The following is a 23,039-nucleotide window of genomic DNA, read 5'->3' as shown; positions in this document are numbered from 1 at the left end:
AACAGGAAACCAAGGTTCCAGGCCTAGGCTCTGCTACGGACTTGCTGTGTGATGTTGGGTAGGTCACCTTTGCTCTGTGAGCCCACCTGTAAACTGAGGGGTTTGGGCAGTTGTGAACACCCTTCCAGCTGGGATTTGTAGGGGGTCTTTAAGTCTAAAGTGTCCGCTATGGTCGGGAAGCTGAAAACCAAACTCAAGGATGTGAATGATGATTCTAGCATGGCCCTGAAAACTGTCCTCAGATTAAGATCCTCATGGTTTGGGCCTGGGTCTCTGGCATCCCAGATTCCAGTGCGTGTCACACAGATAGTCTCTTAGTCAATGTGGGCAGAGTTGAATGATAACTGTGGAGTCTAAATGCACATAGGCCTGTCCCTTCTCCTTCTGACCCTGTCCACCTCTTGCTGTCCTGGTTTCTGTTTCTTCCATTCTCTGTAATGGAAAACAGCCACCACAAGGAACCCGAGGTCAGAGCATTTTGGAATCCCCATGGTGAACACAGCCAAAGGAAGTGGACACTCTGGTCTCCCCAGGGAAACATTTTTCCAGTGAGCACTGCTATTCCCTGGACAGGTCATGGAGGACAAGTTCAAGGGTCTTTCCCCTGAGTATTTCACTTTGAGGATCTTCACAAAACATGTCACACACATTTTATGTTCTCACCGCAGAGGTGGCTGACGAAACCAGTATTTTTGGATCTCTTCTGCCTTTTTTTCCAAACTGGGGAAAAATACCTTTTGTCTTCCTGGTAGCAAGATCTCTCTTGACCCCACCCTAAACCCCCAAACAAGGGAAACAACTCTTCAATGTTTCTGAGAGAAAAAAAAAAGTCTGAAAAAGCTATTATTTTTTTTTCCCTCTGGAACATTTTTGAGAAGTTGTTTTCTAATGTGAAAGGTTTTTCATCCATGACCATTCTGAGTGTCTGGAGGCAGGGAGCCTGGGCCTATGAGTACAGATTTTTGTTTCCTAAGAGTGAAAGTTGAGGAAATGCAGAGAGGCAGGAGCTCGGGAGGGCAGAGATAATGCTAATACAGGGAGAAGGGGCTAACCTCACAGGATGGAGGGGAGGGGAGTCCAGGAGTCCCTCATCCTGGTGATTGCCAATCACCTCTCCAGATGGGAGCTTTAGGAAGTAGGGACCCTGCTACCATGTTCACTGCTGTATCCCCATCACTTGGCTCAGGGGCTGGGGCCCAGGGGCGGGGCTCAATGGTGAATGAATGAATGAATGAATGAATGAATGAATGAATGCTTGAGTGCCAAACCTGAGTTCATGTCTGGTGGTCTTGTGAGGTGATTCAGAGGCAGGAGGGCCAGGAGGGGTCTCAAGAGATGCAGTGCCCCAGCAGAAGGGCCCTTGGTATGAAGCTCCCAGGGCACCTCAGAAAGGTGGGCGCTCATCCCTCCAGGTTGTAGCCTGGCTCTGCTCCCGGCCCCTTCAATGTCTCCTCTGAGGAGGGCTACTGGGGGAATCTTAGGTATGGTGGCAGCCAGAGGCAAAGCCATTCCTGGACTCGAGGGGGCACTGTTTTCCAGAGCACGACTAAACCTGCAAACGCAGATGCAACTCCTCGTGGGAGCTTCCTGGCCTGTCTGGGTAGAGGGACTGTCTCACCTGGGACGTCTTCCCCTTCACCTCCGAGGGCGGCCACTCCCTGGGAATGGGTGTGAATGCCCTCCTGGCATGGCTGGGGGAGCACAGCCAGGCTCTCTGCCATCGACTCACCTTGTCCTGCTGCCCCGTGGGTCCCAGGGAGTGGGGCACACATGAGGGGCTGAGGACTAGCTGGCTCCTGTGGGCACCCCGCCATGTGCTTCCCATTAGCCGCCACACCCCGGAGGGGACAGCTGCAGGGCTCTCCCTCACGTGTCTTGGCCTGGTGTCAGCACTGCCCGCCCCTCTGCTGTGGTGTGAGGAGTAGGCCACAGAAAGGGAGTGCTAGAAGGGGCTCTTGGGAGGTTTGTGTGTGTGTGTGTAAGTGTGATGTGAAATTGGGGAGAGAAGGGAGAACTCGGAGGCCACAGGGGCACTTTCAGGGCAAAGCGGTGGGCTGTGACGGTGTGGGGCAGGGAAGGGGAGTTAGGGAGGGAGAGGAGGCTCGTGGGACCAGGAGAGGCACAGAGCAGTCATGAGAAGAGAGAGGGATTGTGGGATGGGGAGAAACACAAAGGGGAATTGGGGGGAGCATAGAGGAGGACTGGGGACCACAAGAGTGATGGGAGGGGTCATGGAAAAGAGAGGGGGATGGTGGGGTTGGTAGAAGCAGAGACAGGAAGTTGGTGCAAGGGTGTCAGATTCCAGAGACATGTAGGTGACAGTCCCAGAGGATAGCAGGGCATTGAGGGCTGCAGGAGACCGGGGAGAGCTTCCAGGAGCCACAGCCTCTCGTGAGCCTCTCTCACAATTAAGTTCCCTACAGGTTGCCCTCCATTCACACCTCTGCAGGCTGTGTCCTCTTCACTAACCTTCAACGCTCTGTTATTACTTGTGTATCATCCTTCTTCCCCTCAAACCTGCAGACCCTGTGTCTGTTTTAGGTCCCCAAAGCCTCACCCAGGCCTAGCCCTTGAGAGCCCTGATGTACATATTGTTGAATGAACAGAGGGAGGAAACTCTGCACGGTGACTTTAGACACTTGGACACTGAGAAAGCTGAAGCGGCTCCATGGGACAGAATCGTGATGCCTCTCCTCCTGATGTTTTTACACTACCCTTAGGCCCAGGGCTCAGGGAAAGTCATCAAACCTCATGCCTGGAGCTCTCGAGGCTCAGCTCAGAAGCCCTGGGCACAAAGGCTTTCCGTACGGCTGAGGGTGGGGACAGGGAGGTGTGTGAGGGTGCTGGCTGAGAAGCCTCTGCGCTGCATGTGTCCAGGCCACGAGTCAGGACACAGCTGACCGTGCTGGAGGCCATGCTTGGATTCCTTCCCTCAGACCTGGCCAGGAGGACCTCGGCATCATCCCTCACCTCGATGATGTAATCTCTGCCATCCTTGCTGTGGACGGCCTTGACAGCGCAGATGTCTAGGCCACCAAACATTTCGGAGCAGCTGTCCACCCACAGCCTGTACCTGCAGGAACGGAAAGACAGACAGGGAGTGTAGAGGGCAGAGAGCAGGGAAGGGGGAGCAGAGGAAGAGAGAGGTAAAGAGAGAGACGGAGAGACACAGAGACACACAGAAAAAGAGGCAGCGGGAGAGACAGTGACCCACGTGCATCCATTCAGAGATGGAGACAGATGGTAAGAAATAACGAGACAGAGAGACAAAAAGAGACGGAGACACAGAGAGAGACAGAGAGGCAGTAGGAGAGATAGAATAGTAAAAAAATAAAAAAGGCAGAGACATAGATGGACAGTGAGAGAGAGGGAAAGAGAACACAAAGGGAGCCAGGCAGGCAGGAGAAAGAAAGAATGAGGGAGAGAAAGAGTTGGGCGAGGTCCCCAGATCCACCCCAGAATCTTGCTGGCTCCACAGTAGTGGGGAGCTTGCCCTGCCCCCACCCAGAGCCGTCCCGGATGCCCAGCCGCCTCTGCAGTACTTTTCCCTTGGGAAAGCTGCTCAAAGGGGCTCCAGAAATCCCTCCCAGGCCGCCCTTCCAGCCCCAGCGACCAGGCTAGATGAGAGCCCGAGGGGGACAAAGCGCGCATTCTCCCCTGAGCCTGGGGTGGGCAGGCGGGGGAGCCTGGCAGGCTGCGCCAGGGCCAGGGGCCTGGCCCTGTGGACCTGCTGGCTTTGTTCTCTTTCCAGCCACTTGATGGCTGCGAGGCCAGTTTGCTTTGTAGGGGAAAGATCTCCACACTGGACTTTGCCCCTGCAACAAGGGGATGGCTGTATCAGAGAAGTTTTCCCGGGCTTGCACTTGGCTTCCCCTGTGGTGGCTGGATTTGGGAGTCACAGGGGACTTTGTGTCAATGTTCTTGCTTCTCTCCCCATTCTCCAGGGTCACACAGGGCACGCTTGCTCTGAGATCTATTTGTGTCTCTGAGCTCTAAGGCCTGGAATGAGGAGAGATCATGGCTCAAGTGTTCTTAGAACCAACTCTCTCGTCTTATCTGCCAGTGCCCATTGAGGCCCAGAGAGGGAAAGCGGCTTGGCCAGGTCACACAGCAAGATGGTAATAGAGCCAGGATTACCCAGATCTCCTGGCTCTTAGTTCAGTTCTTTTATTCACCTGTAGTAAGGAGCATGTGGTATGTGCCAGTCATACCATGGGGGGTTGATTCCTCATTCTCAATAACCCCCTTAACAGCTCTATCAGGAAGGTTGAACCCATTTTACTGATGAGGAGACTGAGGTTCAGAGAAGTTCATAAATGTTATTTTGGGTGAGCCTTTCCCTCTTGCGATCTCAGTTTCTCCATCTGAAAAGTGGGAAGGCCTAGGTCTGATTCTAGTTGTGCATCAGAATCGCCAGAAGAGTTAAACAAACAAACATGCAAATAAACAGCCAGATTTGGGGGCCCTGCCCTATGTTAGAATAATCTCTCTAAGTTTTTAAAGCTTCCCATGTGATTTTCACGTGTAGCCACATCTGGGGACAACCTTTGGTCCTTGGAGCTCTAAGAGCATTCTGGGCTCTCTGATCTGGGTCCCAGTATGTGGCACCAATGGCTGACTGGTGGGACAGCTCCAGCTTAGGGAGACCCGTGCGCTGAGACAGAAGTCTGGATTTAGGCCAAAAGGCAGCTGGTTTCTATAGGTTGGTTTCTTTCTTTTTTCTTTTTTTAAATTCAAGTTTATTGGGGTGACAATTGTTAGTGAAGTCACATAGGTTTCAGGTGTACAATTCTGTAATAATCATCTATATATCACACTGTGTGCTCACCACCCAGAGTCAGTTCTCTTCCCATCACCATATGTTTTACTCTCTGTTGAAAATTGGGCATTTGAAAAAAGCAACCACCTGTCCAGTCTCTGCAGATGGACTCTGCTGGGCAGTCTCACTGATTAGGTACCTGTGCTCTGAGCCTAGGGCTCCGTCCAGGTGAAAAGTTAAGGTTTTCTCGGGTCTTTCCTGTGCATATCTTGCCCAAGACTGCATGTGGCTTTCTCAGTTCTCTCACACACATGGCAGGTTTAAGTGTCTGACCTTCCCGAAGAGTCTCACCTCAACTTTCCCTCAGGACCATTATATGTCTCCACCTGTGTTCTCTTTCTCCAGGGGTCGGCAGGTCCGAGGTGCCCAGCTTCCATGAGCAGGGAGAATTGCTTTTCCTGCCTTTAGACAGGACTGAGCCCAGTCCTTCAGGCAGCCTCCAGACAGGTCAGAATTTTGCCAGTAAGGTCTGCTCTGCTCCCTCCAGTTAGAGGGAGGCAACTGGGATCTAGGCTGCTGGCTCCTTCAGAGCAAGACCGCGCTCCAAAGCAAGGGACCTGTGCAAGAGACATCACAGGCTTTCCTACTCTTTTGGATGTGATTTTTTTTTTCTTCATTGGGTGTTTGCTGGGTTGCTGTGGAGCTTTGACTGCTTTCCAGAATTCCTACCATTTCTGGTTGCTTTTTGATGTTGGGGGAGGGGTGTGGGAACAAGGGCCTGGGATCTACAGGTTGTTTTCAACGATGAACTTCTGGGTCACCTGCTGGGTGCACCTGATGGGGCACAGTCCCTCCACCCCAGGATCCAGGAAGGGACTTCACAGGTGGAGCAGTGAGGGAGAGCCTGCAGAACATGGGGTCCAGGCTCCCCTCCAGCCTGGGGGGACTAGCACTGACCAAGCTACATCATTGGTTTTGCCCAGGAGAGAGGCTACCTGGCAAGAAGTTGAACCAGGCTGAGGGAGGGGTGGTCGGTGCCTGTTTATGGGCCCCCAGGGATTTCTCCCCTGTAGAGATGGGATTGGGGAGCTCTGTCCCAGGCCTTGGGGTACTGCCCATGACTTTATAGAAGGGAAAGTGAATTCCAGGCCGTTGCTGTGGTGGGCTCCTGCAAGGATGGCCCACGTTGCCTGGAACGGAGCAAAGCCAGGGATGGTGGCCTGCTGGGGACATTTATGAGCAGCTCATGAGGCATTGGGGAAGGCTGGTTCACAGTCAGAAAGGCCATGGAGAACAGGGCCACAACTATCCCATGAATGCCCACCGGGAGAAGGACGTGAGTGCCCCAGACCAGATGATTGGTTGTGCCAGGTAATGAGCACACCGCCCTGCGGCTAGTTAGCATAGGTGGGTTCCAAGACTGAAGGCAGCAGCTGCCACCTGGGACTGAGGGAAAGGGAAGGAAGCCAACATTTACCACGCCCCTCCTGGCCACTGGCCAGTACTGGATTAGGTATTAAACACCACTCTCAATCAGCACTCTACCTTGGGTATAATCATACCTCCAATTTAAAGTCGAAGAAATTCAGAAAGGTTAGTTAACTTACCCCTAGGTAATACAGCGTGGGAGGTGCAAGACCATTTACTTTTGTTCATGTTGCTTCCTCAGCTTAGAGCTCCTGAACGGGAAGTTTGATGAGGGTCGGGACCATGTCCATCTTGTTTTCCACCGTTTCCCCAGGGCCTAGCTCAATAACTGGTTCCCAGATGATGTTCAACAAATAACGGACAAAGTAATAAAGGAATGCCTCCAACTCCTACTCGTTCTTTACAATGTGATTCTCCAACTCCTACTCATTCTTTACACCACCTCCTTCAGCGAGCCTTCCCTGACCTCGTCTGTGTTGGGTGTCCCTTCTCTGTGCTTCCACTGCAAGCACCCAACTCTCACTTTCACCCTAACTTGACCACACTCTTTGTCTCTTTTGTCAGCTGGGGAAACTGAGAGTGGGCATCTGTAATTTTAGTCTGCACAACATTTGTTTTCCTTCCTACTAAAGACTTCTTAATATTCCTTGGTGGCATATTCCTTCCTAAGTCTCACTCAGTCACTGTTGCTATAGCAGGGTGGTACCACTCCATTCTCCCAGGGCAGATGTGACATAGGCCAATCCAATCACAGCATTGCAGCTTTCTGAGCCACAGTGATTGGTTCTGGGATAGTCATGTGACCTAAGCCAGGCCACTCACTGAATAAGGCTCAAGCCCAGGATTTGGCTGAAATGACTGAGAAAGAGAAGTATTCTTTCTGCTGGACTTGACATTATCAGGATGTAAGTCTGGAGTCATTATGGGTCACCATATGAGCGAGCTCGCCAAACTGAGGCCAACGCAGAAGAAAGCTGAACTGAAGTGGGTCCAATGATTCCTAAAGTCTTACCTGGAGCTGTGCCTCTGGAATTTTTATCACCACAAGCCTATAAATCCTCCTTTGGGCTCAAACCAATCTCATTCGTGTTCTGATACTTGCAACTGATAGAGAATTCTTAAAGGGAAGGATTGGATCTTTTCATCTTGGACCCTTTCATGCTCAGCACACCATGGAACGCAATAGGCACTCAATTCATCTTCACTGGACAGATCTTTTTGACCCCATAGCCCACGCTCTGTCCAGCACCTTTGCATGCTTGCATGCATAGGTCCCTGGGCATGCAGGAAAGAGTGTGTGTGTGCTGCTGGCCCTGAGAGCAGGTGACTGGCCCTTCTTCGGGTGAGGGTGGCTCACAGCAGTGTTTAAAGGGACAAAGACCCAAGGGACCTTCAGCCAGAACACACTGACGTCACATTAATGATTCAAAGGAAACCTCTCCCTCCTCACACTGAGATGGAAATAAGTCTGAGAGAGGAGTGAACACTCCAACAGCCCTGGTGCTTCTGTGCAGCTGTCAGAGCAGGGAGAGACTGGTAAGGACTCACTCTTTTCTTCCTGCAGCAGCCGGGCAGGAGTGGAAAGGCCTCTGGATTTGGAGTCAAGACCTCATGGTTCTGTTCTCAGCTCTGTCATTGATCAGCTCTCTGACCCTGGACAAATCATTTCCCCTCTCTGAACTTTCTTCTCCCATCTGTAAAATGGGATTATTATAATACCTGTCCTATAGGTTGTAATGGGCAATAAAGGGGAACATGCCTTGGAAAGTGCCCTGTCGGTGATGAGGGGAGGTGGCATTTCTTGCAGACTCCTTACTGTGTCCCTCACCCACCTTCCACCATGGCTGATGCCTCTCCCTAAGCCCCTCCTTTGTCTCTTACCTCTCTGTCATGGCCACCTGCTCCAGCATGGCAGAGCCTGTGTTGGCCTTCCAGTTTCCAGAGATGGAGGTTCTCCTGGATCAGAACAAATAACACAGTGAAGGCATTAGGGACATCGGTCACTGATCTGCTTTCCTCCTTTGCTTTGGCTGTTAGGAGGCTCTGATTCAAATATTTGGCTCATATTCTCACATGTATTCTTATGAACACATCTTGTCCTCAGCTTTATTTTTCATGTTGATTACTTTATTTCTTGGATCTTATGCGTCTTTGTCAAAGCCACCTTTGAAATCTAAAAATTAAATTAGGAAAATGTCTACACCATCAGATGAAATCCCCCAAACTGTGGCCTCTGTTTTTGAGAAGGAGAACTAGGGTAGTATAACCCCTGGTGATGCTGGAATTTTTTAAGAGTCCCCAAATGTAGGGAAAATGACCCATGGAGAGAAGTGATTGCTCTTCGATGGTGAAGAGAAGAAGGCCTTGGGCCTCCTTACCCTCTCAGTTCCCTTGACTTTTGTGTTCCAGCAACAACTGTCCACCATTTGGGTGCTCTAATGCCCACCGCTCTTTCCTATGTCAAGGCCCCCACACATCTCCTCTTTGCCTGATCCAGTCTTCATCTCTATCTTTGCTTTCCTAAGTCTCATCTGAAATGTGATTTCTTGGCAGCCTACTTTCCCTGACAAAAGTAGACCTCCTTACACTATACCCTATACCAATGCCCAGTAATGCTCATCTCACCTGTAACGACTGCATTCGTGTCTTGTCTTCCCTGAGGGCAGACGACACGTTTCACTCATCTACTGATGTCCAGTGGGACCTGGCATTGTAGGTGGGTAAGGGACTGTGTATTCTGGGGGAGAATCCAGATAAACCATCTCCAATGGCAAATCCAGACTCAGCAAAGTGGCAGAGGTAAAGCTGTTGGTTTTACAGCCAAGGTGAGGCATGTGGTTGAGATTAAAGGGTGAACTGGGGAGAGGAATTGCTATAAAAACATGTCCTTCTAAAAGAGAAAATAAAATGTACCTGAGGACAGCAGATTCTGAGAATAGACGGCGGCCACTAGGAGTCATAAGTACTAAGGGGTAGGGCCACATTGATAAGCTTTATGTCAGTTCAGTTTCATTTAGCAGCTCAACTCAACTCCATTCAATCTGGTAAGCACTCAGTGGGCCACCATATGTCATGGGAAATGGTCTGAGTGTGCAGAGGTGACCCCCTCCTCAGGCTGCTCACTACCTAGAAGGGTAGACTACCCTAAAACGAGACTATAGGCATGGCAGGGTTATCAATATACATAAGGAGGGAAGCGCTCTGGGGAAGCAAAGAAGAAACCACAGCCATGTAATGTGATCCCAGAAGGTAGCCATCAAGATGAGTAGAGTTTGGTATAATGGGATCTATACTGTGGTAAGAGAAGGTAAGAAGAGACTTGAGTCAGACAGATGTGAGTTTGAATCTTGCTTCCAGTATTTTCTAGCTGTATAACCGTGGACTACAACTCTGAGTCTTTATTTTTTCGTTGGTAAAATGGGAATAATTAAAGTACCGTCCTTCTAGGGTATGGTGTAGGTTAAAGGAAATATTCCCATCAATCTCTTTGTATAACAGGTGCTACTATTATTTTTCAGGAAGTGGAGACAAGAAAAGAAGGCATTCGAATGCCAGAAGCAGCAGGAACGCAGCCAGACTGCTCTCCTTCCAAGAAGATAATGATAGTGAGAGTTGATATTTAATGAGTGCTTTCTATGAGTGAGACATGGGTCTAAGGGCTTTATAAGCACTGGCTTATTTCAGCCTCACGAAACCTAATGACGTGGGCATTATTATTATTATCATTCCCACTTAGTGGCAGAAGCCGCCAAACCATATCTGAGAAACTCCATGCCCTTAACTATGACTGTCCGAGGCAGAGCCCATCTCAGGCTTGGGGAAAATAGTCAGTTGGCCCAAATGTAATGCAGCTGCTGGAATATTGGATGGAATGTAAACTGTGACAAAAGCATCTATCTACATCACAAATGTATGACACTGACCCCCTTGCTGAAGAGGGTGGGGGTGAGGGAAAGGAGTCGACCTAGAGTAACCTTGGGAATGAGTGGAGACTGGCTGACTAAATACGAAAGGAACTGTCCTTAAGCTGGTAGTGTTTCTCATAGACGATGAGTTAACGGTTCCGCATCTGTATACGTATCCTGGGATTGAACAAATGAGTACACGGATGGGGGATGGTGGCAGCCAGGTTTTTCCCTGTTGGAGTGGGAAGTTATAGATAAACAATCTGGGAAGGCTAAAATGAATTGTGCCACTAGATGAAAATCTGAGACATCAATATGAACTTCATTTAGCTTTAGACGTAGATGGATATTGTTATAGAAATAATTACAGATATGTGCGTATATGTGGGTTAAGATACACATATATCCTTCCTAGATCTGTTTGCTGAGAAAACCTGAAAACAATGACACCAAAGTAGCAACAAGCACAAAGGCCTGAGTGCAGGGCAGGAAATAGGACAGAAAGGAGGCTGAATGGTCGGGGGTGGAGAGGACGTTCTACACTGAGGACTGACACGAGCCCCCTCCCTCCGATCTGGGCCAACCCAGGGTCCAGGAAATGCTATAACTAATGACAAATTGGAGCTGTCACGGAAGGAAAGCTCAGCATAAAGAATGCTGCAATGAGGTAATCCTTAAGAAGAGAAACTAGGACAAGGTGTCTCAATGTCAAGTGGAAACTCTGACAATGAGCAGAGGAGGGAAGCGATAGCATGATGGACGGCGGCGGCCTCAGGAATGCACTGGACTGCCTGCCACACTGGGATGTCTCCTCACTCACAGGGGTGACCATTACAATTCATGGTCACCCCGGGGGCATCTGAGAGCCGTGGCATGTGGGTGGAAGAGAGTGCGTGGTTGGCAGGACAGGACACAAGTATTCTTTGGGAACTGGCTCTATCCCTTTCCTGGGACTCTTTCCTTGTAGGTCAACGGCCTGCATCTTCTCCAGCTTCCCAGGCAATGGCAGAGTGGAGTAGTGACCGCGGAGACTGTCTGGCTTGCAAAGCCCCAGATGACCATCTGGCACTTTGCAGAATAAGTTTGCTGACCCTTGGTCGAGGCAGTGCAGAAGCAGCCCTACGTACTAATCCATATATGAACGTGTTTGGCTGTGGTGGATACAACTTTATTTACAGAAACAGGTGGCAGCTGGGTTTGGTGTGTGGGCTGTGGTTGGCTGACCCTGACCTAGGGCACAAGCTCCACCTCACAGAAGCACATAGAGATTTCCAGCTGTCCAGAGCCAGATGTTGTAGTCCTCCAACACGCCGCCATGTACATAGTCAGTGCTCCATAAATGCTTGGCAAGCAGGCACTGGTTGGCTCTCCAGGGTCTCATCATTTCAAGTGGAACCAACCACAACATTCCAAAGTGAGAGAGAGGCCGTGGAGCACGTAAGGCCTCTCTAAAGACCTGCCCTCCCACCTGCTCAAGAACTCGCACTCATCCTCATAACGGCAGCTCCAGCTGAGTCATCCCTTGCCCCAGCCACCCTGGGGTGAATGTGTGTTGGATTTTCTGTTATTCATTCCTTTGCCCGCCGTCGCTACATCTCAATTTTCACTATTGCGTGCCACCTTGGTGGGACTCTCCATTTGGGTTTTCTGCCTTTCTCTAACCAAAGCCTGTGACCCAAGCTGGACTAATCAGCACTGTTGCCATGAAAGCATAATTTTTTTTTTTAAAGGGAACAGGACTTTATTGGGGAACAGTGTGTCTTTCCAGTACTTTTTATTGGGGAACAGTAGTGTGTTTTTCCCAGGACTCAGCAGCTCCATCCAAGTCAAGCTGTTGTCCTTTCAATCTTAGTTATGGAGGGAGCAGCACAGCTCCAGGTCCAGTGCCATTATTAGTTGCAGGGGGCACAGCCCACCATCCCTTGCGGGAGTTGAGGAGTCTAACCGGCAACCTTGTGGTTGAGAGCACGTGCTCCAACCAACTGAGCCATCTGGGAGCTCAGCGACAGCTCATTGACCTCATTCTAGTTGTGGAGGGTGCAGCTCGTTGGCCCATGTGGGAATCGAACCCGCAGCCCTGTTGCCCAGAGCTCGCGCTCTAACCAACGGAGCCACCCGTCCGCCCTGAAAGCATAATCTTGAGTTAAGTCCTGAAAATGATTAGGGCAGACCCACTTCCCAGTCAGGGTACCATGAAGATTGTCTACTGCTTCTGGACCCGCAGTTCCCTGGGGCTGCTCTGGATCCTCAAAGTTTTTATATTGCGAATTTAGAACTTTGGTTTATTTGTTAGTTTGAGTTTCTGATCATCCAGGAGTTTCTAATAAATGCTCTTTAAAAAGCTCCATCAAATTAGTCAGATGTGGTTTCTGCTGCTTGCAGCCAGAGAAATATGATATCATCTCCTAGCTCGTCTTATTGGTTTCAGAGAAACTCCTTTTGCAGCCCATGGCCCCAGAGCCGTCTTTTATTAACACAGGTCAGATCATGCCACTTCTCTGCTTGCGCGCGAACAGAAGAAAATGCATAATCTTTAGCACGGCATTAAGGCCCTCCTTGACCTGTCCCCAGGTTTCTCTTTCAGTCTTTTCTCCTATGCTGTACATCCCGTATACCCTTGAAGTTCCCCCCAAACATGCCAGGTGTCTTTCTTCCTCCGGGGAGGCAGCCCTCGTTTGGATAGACAGATTTCCACCCTGGGATAAGCTGTGGTGAAACGTCAGAGCTCAGGCGTACAGATCAGAGAAGAAGGTCAGTAAAGGAGATGGAAAGGGAGCTTAGTGATGTGCTGAAGGGCGTCTCTGCCTGGGGTGGGGGAGACAGGGCCGGACAGGTGTCTCTAATCTCTCTGCTTCCCGTGCTCTCCTCCCTCCCCCTCCCAGTCCCCTGCCCCCACTCAGGGACTCACATGTAAGCCTTGTAGTTGGATCCGATTTTCTGGATGCGGATGTCGTACTTGGAGTCGATGAAGGCCTCAGTGGTGGCGTAGGTTTTGGCCATAGCTACCATGCTGGTGATGTCCTGGTAATCAAGCTGGTTTTCTACTTTGATCTGTGTGGGTGGATGAGAAGGTGAGTGCCCCCCACCCAGCGTTCATCGAGCATCTTCCTAATGGCAGGACCCTGTGCTCCACATCTAGTGACTTTGAGAAGGTCCCCTGCCTAGCAGGGGATATGGACATAGGAAACAAGTCATTCCACTGCATACCTGCTGAAGAGGAAGGGAGCTGCTACTTGGGTAGTGAAGGGAAACTTTGTAGAAGGGGTGAGCTCTGAACAGGGTTTGGGAGAAAGCGTGCGATTTTCAGGTCGACTAGGCAGCAGAGACGCTCTGTGGAGAGGAGTGAAGAAGGGCAAAGCACAGGCAGGAGGAGCCACGCGGGGCGGGTTCAGATTGGCCAATGGGACCGAGGTGGGGACAGCTGAACGGGGTCACCAGAGACCACAGACAGCCTCAAGAGCTTGGCAAGGGGCTGGAATTTTAGCCCGAATGCTCTGGAAAGCCCCTGGGAGAAGGAGGGGAGTTTAAATGAAAATGTAGCCTAATTTGTGTTTTTGAAAAAAATCACTTAAGCAGTTGTATAGAGGGGCTGAATGGAGGGGTGTGATAGGGGCTAGAGAGAGGCCAGTTAAAAGGAGTGTGTATGTGTGTGTGGTGTGTATGTGGAGGGTGTGTGCATGTGCGTTGTGTGTGTGTGAAGTTTGTGGGAGACGTGTGTGGTATGTGCAGTTTGGGATGTATACGGTGTGTTTGCATATGTGTGATGTGTCTGTCACATGTGATTGTGTATGTAGGCCGTGTGTGTGTGTGTGTGTGTGAGTGTGCACACACTGGGCAAAGCTAGCTCTGCTAGGCCAAAGGCCTGGTGGAGAAATTCACACTGTTTACTGGGTTGAGGCCAGGAACACAGGGTGGGGCCCTAGGGTCAGGGAGAGGTCCCAGGAGAGAGTCCAAGGCCAAGTGCGCAGGACAAAGCCAAGGTTCCGCGATGGTGATCTTAAGATACAGCAGAGGCTGACTCCTGCCCCTGTCACCCTCATCTGGACAGCAGAGGGGTTCTGATGCTGGGCCAGAGGTGAGCGGAGCCCGGACCCCCTGGAGAGGACAGGTGGGGCCTGGCAGCCTGTGTGGGAGACTCTCCTGTCCCTACAACCTTTCCTTCTAGCCTTTTCCTGCCTCCTGTCGAGGCTCACCATTGTCCTGGCAACTGCATCCCTCCATGGTGACGCCCACCCACGAGTGCCCCACTTTCAGTATTTACAAAGCATCTTCACAGCTCTCCTGTGGGACCAAAAACAGGACTGGGAGGCGGGCAGCGGGGGCATTATTCTGGCCATTTAACAGAGTAATGTTTCTTGCCTGGTCCAAGGCCATACAGCAGCTCAGCACAGAGCTGGCGAGGAAATTCATGACGCTAAAAGCATGGCTGTTCTTTGAACCATTTCAGGGTATCTGCAGGTGCATGGCTGCTGTTCCATCCTAGTGGATCATAACCAAGACCAGGAGAGAGGCTTGGCAAACCTCTCTTCTCAGCTCCCTGGGAGTCCGCCTCTCAGCGATAACTCTGAGTCCCATTTTGCAGAGAAAATAAGGGTGACCTGGCAAGAGTTCCCTCTTTTCCATTCTTTTCCAAGCCCAGCAGCTTTCCCACTTCTTCCTCCCAGCATGCCTCCTCCCACTCATGGCTGAACCTATCCTTTGTTCTAGTTCTTTCAGGGCTGACTACTCACTGTGCCCTCCTCCTTCAGTAATAGGTCCCCTAACTTTATCTGGGCATCTGGTCTCTCAGGTAAAGATGACTTTGTCCCACTCTCCCTTACAGGTAGATGTAGCCAAGTCTCCAAGTCCGGTCAACGAAAATGTGAGCAGATGTGATGTGAGCAACCTCTGAGTGGTGCCCTTAAGATAAAGGGAATCTTCCTTTCTCTTTCCCTTCTTCTACCTGGTTGGGATATGGACCTGATGGTGGGAGCTGAAGCGGCCATATTGGACCACAGGACGGAAGCCACACATTGATGATGGCTGAGTTGTAAGGTGGAAGGAACGTGGATTCCCAATGCCATGGAGTCCCCGATTGGCCCCTGACTACGTATGCTCAGACACAAATAAACCTTAACCTTGTTTAAGCCACTGTGACTTTGTTTTTTGGTAAAGCAGCCAAACTATATTTTTGCCGGGTATTTTTCGTCTCGTGTTCTCTATTGATTCTTTACCCTCTGAATCAACAGAGTCATGGATCCTTCCTGCTTTCCAATGCCTCAGTTACGGTTTTCTCTGTCGCTACATCCTCATGTCCCACTCACTCCTAAATCTACTCTCTTCAGATTTCACTCCCCACCGCTTCACTGAAATCGACTGGGCAAAGGTCCCCTTTGACCTCCTCCTTGGTGAATCCAGGAGAGTTCTTTGACCCTCATCCTGCTCTGGTACTTCGGACATCTGAATGGGGGAACTTTTTGAAACTTGGTTTCCACACCACTATTCTTTTTTCCTTTTTTCTGGCAACTTCTTCACAGTGTATATCGCCTTCGTTTCCTCTCACTTCCCCTTCGATAATCATAGTGTTTCATTCTCTGCCAACGTGTGGGTTCTGGTAGAGAACGTTAGAGATCCCAAAAAGAACGAATGGAGGTGAGAGCCCACAGAGGCAGCTGGTCTAATTCAGTTCTCTCACTGCTGGCTCTGGAAGGGACCAGACCTTCTCTGCATCTTGGTTTCCTACACAGCACAGTGCACAAGGCAGGCTGTCTCACCCATCCAGCTGTCCACGACATCTAGTCTCTTCTCCTCGAGCCATGAAACACCCTGATCTGGGGCACATGACCACCCATGTCCCTCCCTGGCATGTGTGTGTGGCCACGGACCACGTTCTAGCCAATGAGACGTGAGTAAAAGTGGGGTCTGAACTACTAGGTCTGCCATTAAAGGGAAGGGTGGAGGGTCCTTTCCACTTCTTCCGTTCCTCTTCCTGCTGGCTGACATGGGAATCCTCTTTGACCTTGTGGCTGAAGGGTATCACCCCAGAAACGGATAATCAACAGGATGGAGGAAACCTGGATCCTGGAAACCAAGGAGAGTCCACAGCAGCTTTGGGCTGCTTTTGCCCAGGCCTTTAGGTGGGAGAGAAAATGCTGGCTTGGTTAAGCCACCTTCGGTCTTTGTTATAGCAGCTGCACTTTGTCCCGATTATTATAGGAGCCCTACGTAGGTATATGTTGAATGCATCATTCATGCATTCATTTATTCACAAGTTAGAAAAAGAGAACAAAGAGAGAAAGTGTAAACATCGGGGTTGAATTCGTTACTGAGTTAGTGGTCAGCCCAACCTCCCTTTGTGAACCCCTGTCTCTTATAGTCACCTGGGTGGTTTGGGGTGGGGGTGCTCATCCTGCTCTCTCCAGGCGTGAGGATGTAACTCAGAATTCTCCTATGTGGGTTCTTCCAAACCCCCAGGAGAGGCCCTGGCCCAGTATTCCTAGAGATTTTATGTTTTTTTCCTCATAGACAGCTTCCAGATTGTATGTCAGGGCACCATAAAACCCAGCTCCATCTCTGGCTCCACCTATTTCTGTCTCTCATTAGACTGTGAGCTTCTTGAGGACAGAGAGTGTGTCTCCTTTCTAGTAGCAACACTGCTACCTGGCACATTGCAGATGCCCCAGATGTATTTGCTGGATTGCATTTAAGAAGGCGGGATAAAGATCCATTCTTTAAAAAAGACAAAGAAAATATGTCTCAGGGAAACCTATCTCTTATACGATGAATTTTTCTGCAAGTACTCAGAGAGGATTCCACGCTCCCCAAGTTTACTTATATCATGAGCCCTTGAGATCCTGATGGAGGCAGGGATTCTGGAGAAGGGGCAGGTGTCCTGGAGCCAGGTGGGCGAGTGCTGGATGGGACCCTGGGCTGGTCCTCAGGCATAAAGGACAGGTGGGGTGAGGGTTGGGTATTGGGGACAAGCAGCCATATGGCTGCTGGCCTAGGGAGGGAATCTTGGCACTCCACTTTATTTACGAGCTGGAACCCCCTCCAAGAGTTCACAGAGACTAGCTGAAAACAGCAAGCCCTGAATGAGCTGTGAGTCAAGGCTGCCCATTTGCTGCTCTGGGGACCAGTGAGGGGGTCACTGTGAACTCCCTGACTTGCAAGGCTCACCCCATCCCCGCCTCCCTCTTCCGTCCTCTCCCTTCCCTGCCTCTCCTCTCCTCCTTCCCCCCTTTCTCTGCCTTCCTTGCCTTCTCTCCCTCTCATCCCTCCTCCCCCCATCCTTCTGCTGTCCCACACTCCACTACCTTCTCTCATCCTTTTCCTCTTACTTTGAATGGCATCCATCTCCTCTTTGCCTCTTTCCTTCTTCATTTTCCTTGGCCACATCTTCCTTTCCTCTTCTTTCTCCAGTCTCTCCCTTTCACCTCCTCTCTCCTCTCCATACGCTTTCCTTGACTCCTTCTCAGCGTTGCCCTTCTCTTCCTTCTGATTTCTACTTCTTCCTCCCTCCTCTACCCCAGTCTCTCCTACCTCCTTCCCCGTGGGGGTAAGTGTCGGCCCTTTGCCTGTGTCTGTTCTTCATCCACCGGAAGAGAACACCCAGGTGTGCCTATCACTCTCTTCTTTAACCCAACCTACCATGAGCTGGTTCCACCTTGAGATGCTCTCATTTGATGGTTTCTGAAACTACGTGGTGCTCAGGATCATACACCGTACTCCAGGTGCAGTTTCACCAGCTGAGATTGGATGAGACTATCATCTCGCTCTGTTTGGAACACATCTGGCGTAATCCTGCCTCAGGGCCTTTGCACTTGCCGTCTCCTGCTGCCATGGTTCACGGTCTCACTTCATTCTGGTCTCCCTGCTCCAGCACCACCTTCTCAGAGCTGTCTTCTCTGACCACCATATGTGATGTTACTCTTTCCAGCCAGCACTCCTCATCCCCCTTACCCTGCTTAATTTTTCTCCATAGCTCTTCCGCCACCCTTGATACCACAATTTACTTATTTGTTGTCTTTCTTCCCTGCCATTCCACTAGAATGTAAGTTCTGCAAGCGCACTGCTGTATTTCAAGTACCTGTAACAGCACTCAGGGAATAATAGGCGCTCAATACATTTGTTTAGTGATTGAATAAATATATTTAAGTATTACTGATATGGATTGAGTGCCCATTATATCCAAATAATTACTGAGTGTTTTTTCCAGATATGATACTGGAGACTGGGCATACAATGGGGAACAAGAGATTTATGATTCTTATCCCAATGGAGCTTTGAGCCTATTAATTATCTTGCTCTTATTAAGGCAGCATAATACCAGGTTAGCCTTTCTAGGATCCATATGGGGCTTGTTCTAAGCTAATGTCTCTAGGTCAGTTTTAAACACAGATCCTGATAATCCACATCTCTCCCAGCTTGGACTTCAGTGATTTTAATCCCAGAACAGGTTTTAATACAGGGGTAAATGCAAAGCTCTCATGTTTTCGTGTATCCTTTCATCTTCCAATATTGATTCTGTCACATAATTTGTTAGCTATCCCTTTCAGCTCTATGCCATTCATGCTTTCGGTGCACCCTTCTTGTACCTAACTCCAGCTGTTTGACCTGATTTAAGTTACTTCTCTTAGTGTTAGTTTCCATATCTGTTAAATGTGATAATAACAACTGCCTCGCAACATGATTGCGATTTTTAAATGAAATTATAACGAGTCTCAAAGGACCTCCCTAGCACAGAATCTGACACCTAGTACAGGCTCAATAAAAGTTGGCTCTCTTTAGCTGGATAATCACTGAGACTCTTGGTTGACACTGAACTATCAACAAACACCTTTTTTTGTTTACACTGTTTGTTTATTTTTTTAAAAAATAGACTTTACTTTATAGATTTAGATATACAGAAAAATTGAGAACATAGTACGGAGAGATCACATATACCATCTCACCCAATTTCCCCTAATTATTAACAACTTCCATTAGTATGGTACATTTGTTACAATTAATGAACCTGTATCGATATATTATTATTAACTGAAGTCCATAGTTTATGTAGATGTCCTTAGTTTTTACCTATTGTCTTTTAAAAAAAATTTTATTATTTATTTATTTATTTTTTAAATTTATTGGGGTGACAATTGTTAGTGAAATTACATAGATTTCAGGTCGGACACTTTTTAAATGTAGTTATTTACAAAATTATGCACCCAGCTAGAAATCTATCTCTTGTATAATTATCCTAATCGATGAGGAAAAGTCCTTCTTTTTCAGGTGAATTCCAGCTAATAAATGCAGAAGGAGTAAGAGAATTAGAACATCATCTTTCTGCAACAATCATTCTAATGCAAGAACAGATCTATACGATAATGATCAATGCCAAGGCCACCAGGAGTGGCTGATGGGGAACTTCTAACGTGTGGATCAAGCAAACAACATCTGAACACCCAGATCTTAAATCTCAGAAGAGAGATCGACAGGCATGATCAGCATTCCAGATACACAAGAGAAACCCCCACTATCAAAGATAAAGTATTTTTGCCAAAACCCAGAACCTGGGTTAGATCAAGTCTCCGCATTCAACAACAGTGTATAAGAAATGCAGGTGGCAGAGAAACACCAGGAAGCTCTAATCAGCCAAATTCAGAACGTAGGAAATTCTACGGGAAAATGACACTTGTTTTTCTTCCAACAAACACATGACAAGAAAAACAAAACAAAACAAAAACAAGCCAGAGGGAAGGGAATTGTTACAGATCAAAAGAGACTTACATCATATCAACTACGAAACATGAAGGCCTTGTTTGGCTACAATGAGAACAAATCAATTAACAGGAGGCTATTGAACACAGACTATGTATTAAATGCTATTAAAGAATTATTACTAACTTTTTAGGTGTAATAATGGCATTTGGTTATGTTTTAGAAATATTTACTGAACTATTTACAGATGAAATGATGTGTTATTTAGGATCTGCTGTAAAATAATCCAGTGATCAACAGACAAAGAAAGTAGATGAGCGATTGCCAGGAGCTGAGGGAAGGGGGGAATAAAGTGACCGCTAATGGATGTGGGGTGATGATAATGTGTTGGAATTACAGAGTGGTGATGGTTCTACCTTGTGAATATACCAAAAAACCACCGAATTGTACACTCTAGAAGGGCAAATCTTATAATACAAAAATTAGATTTCGCCTTAAAAAATGAAAAAGTATCTGGTGGTATTTGAGAGGAAGTGTGGAGGGGTATGTAAAACAAAATTGACTATAACTGAATAATGGTTGAAGTGGGGCGCTTGGTACATAGGGATGCAGTTTACCATTTTCTCTTCTTTTGTGTATGTTTGAAAACATTTTACCATGATTAAAGGTTTAAAAAAAAGCAGGACTAAAGGGGAAAGACAAATAAAGGTCAGGACATAAAATTGTGTTTAGAGATTAAAAGTGAACATGGTAATGTTTGTCTCGGGGTGTGAGCCCTTTTATGTGTCTGGGAAAGGAAACTTTGGTCAGTAACATGATTCAGCCTTCCTCAGAGGAAAAGCAACAAGGCACCGAAGAGAATGACAACCGTTCTTGGAATGAACATGAGTATGACGTTTGGGGCTCTTCCTAGGGAGGACACCGTGACGTGTAACAAATGTCATCAGTGCTCTCTGATGATTGGATATTCCTTGTAATATCTCTTAATGTAGGGCCATGTACTCATCATCTTAAAGCATGATTTCAAGAAAGTAGTTTGTAGATGGCCAATAAATTGCAATCCAATGATCACTTTAATACATTTTTATAGTTTATTTTTTATTTGAAAAAAAAAAAACACTACACAGAGGGTGCCAAAAAAATGTAGACACATTTTAAGAAAGGAAAACTGTATTACAATTGTAATACTCAATATATACCGATAACAAAAGATGAATACAAGTCACGTTTGACATCTGCAATTACAAGAGGTGCTCAAAGGGGTTACCATCAGCGTCCAGACACTTCTGATTATGGCAAACTACTGCTTGAGCAACGTTGACCAAAGTGTCCACTTGTCTACATTTTGTTGGCACCCCCGGTATATAACAAGGCAAAAAAATAGTCAACGATACAAAAAGGAAGTTTGGGAAAAAAATAAGTATGTCTCTTCCTTTAAAGCTTAACCTCCTTGATGATAAGATCTTTTTGTATTCTTCTGGAAATATTCTATGAATATAATAATGTAAGAGGGTGTAAGATGGGTGTCCTTCTGTCTGTGATATTTAACTTTATGTGTCGACTTGGCTTAGCCACGATGCTCAGATATTTTGTCAAACATTATTCTGGATGTCTCCGGGAAGGGCGTTTGGATGAGATTTCCATTTCAATTGGTGGGCTCTGAGTAAAGCAGGTGGCCCTCCAGAATCAAAGTGGGCCTTATCCAGTCAGTTGAAGGATTAAATAGAACCAGAGGCTATTCTCCAGAACAGGAGGGAATTCTGCAGCAGAGAGACTTTGCACTTGAACTGCAGCATTCGCTCCTTCCTTCGTCTTCAGCCTGCGAGCCTCCTCTGCACATTTTGGCCTTGCCAGCCCCCATAATCGTGGGAGCCAATTCCTTAAAACAAGTCTCTTTCTCTCTGTACGTACACTTCACGTTGCCTCTGTTTTTCTGGACAACCTTGACGAATGCACGGTCTCAGTGAGAGCTGAGGCAAACAGACGAAGATGCCACGTCCCAAAGTGAGTTGTGACAGAGACCAGAATGGCCAAGGACGGGCAGACTTGCTCACGTTGATATATCAAGGCTGGGTTGCTGGAGATTAAAGACTTTGAGATGAGGATGTCTTTGGAAAAAGTTGCAGCCACCTACTCCTCCTTGATCCGTCTGATAAGAGCTTCAGTGGGACACTCAGTGAGACGGACAGGTGTTTGGGCTGCAAGGCGGGGCTGGTGCCCTGGTGCTAAATCCCTGCCTTTGGGGTATCCAGGCTAAGAATGTGATTGCTTCCTGTGGACCACAGGTGGGATGTGAGGGGGAGAGACCAGCCTGGAGCCATTTACAATCCTATGTGGAGGGAGCAGCAGCCAAGGAGAGAGGTTGCCACCTCCACTGCCACTACTTTGGTCCAAGCCACGGTCATTCCTCATTGGACCACTGCAACAATCTCCTTTCAAAATTCCTCTTGCTCAAGCCAAGCCTCAGACTGATTTCCTCACCATCTCTGGGCATGGGCCAAGGCATCAGTATTCTTGGAAGCTCTCCAGGAAGTTGTGTGCAGCCCAAGTTGAAAAGCACAACTCTGTAACATCTGGTTGCTGGTCATCTCTCTTTTACACTCAGCCATACCTGGCCCTGCCTCAGTGCCTTGGTACTTACTATTCCTTCTGCTTGGAACAGTTTTCCTGAATACCTTCCCATGGCTGGTTTCTTCAGGTCTCACCCCAGGTGACCCCTGAGTGGAGGCTCTTCCAACTATCTGATGTAAAGTAGCTACTCTTCCCTGCCCACTCAGGGAAGTCTCTAGTGAATTCCCTGGTTTATTATTATTACTTTTTTTCTTACCATTTTGACGATCTGAAATTACTTATCTGCTAATGTGTGTATTGTCCTTCTCCTCCAGTAAAATGTAAGCCAATCAGACCAACGCAGGACCTCCTGTGTCTTGTTAGAGAGACAATATACGAGTGTTTAGGAATGCAAGCTCAAATCCCAGCTCCATTACTTATTTGCTGTGTGACTTTGGGAAAGTTACTTAGACTCTCTGTGTCTCACTTTCCTTATCAGCAGCATGTGGGTAACTTTTTGATGTAAAGTAGCTACTCCACATCAAATGTAGATAACTTGCTGGATTATTGTTAAACACTGGATTTACTGTTGAACATTAAATGAGATACTACATGTAAATGGTTTAGAACAACGCTTGGCTCATCACAGACGTGCGATAAATAGTAACTATTATTATCATCATTCCCTCTTATACCCTTAACACCCAGCATAG

At 48.1% G+C, this 23,039-nt stretch overlaps 1 protein-coding gene across 1 annotated transcript in view; it reads right to left on the bottom strand.

Annotated features, from left to right (window-relative positions):
- SYN3 (synapsin III) overlaps window positions 1–23,039 on the bottom strand; it is a 417,649-nt gene that overhangs the window by 11,714 nt on the left and 382,896 nt on the right. The window contains exons 8-10 of the mRNA XM_081059169.1: window positions 13,001–13,143; window positions 8,069–8,143; window positions 2,971–3,073 (exon numbers count right to left, since the gene is read on the bottom strand). Coding sequence (XP_080915295.1) covers window positions 2,971–3,073; window positions 8,069–8,143; window positions 13,001–13,143 — 321 coding nt within the window. The remainder of the gene's footprint in view (window positions 1–2,970; window positions 3,074–8,068; window positions 8,144–13,000; window positions 13,144–23,039) is intronic.

The sequence above is a fragment of the Rhinolophus hipposideros genome, assembly GCF_964194185.1.
Source record: "Rhinolophus hipposideros genome assembly, chromosome: 9".
NCBI classification, from domain to species: Eukaryota; Metazoa; Chordata; class Mammalia; order Chiroptera; family Rhinolophidae; genus Rhinolophus; species Rhinolophus hipposideros.
Note: the sequence above shows the minus strand (reverse complement) of the source record. Positions and strands in the feature narration are given on the sequence as shown.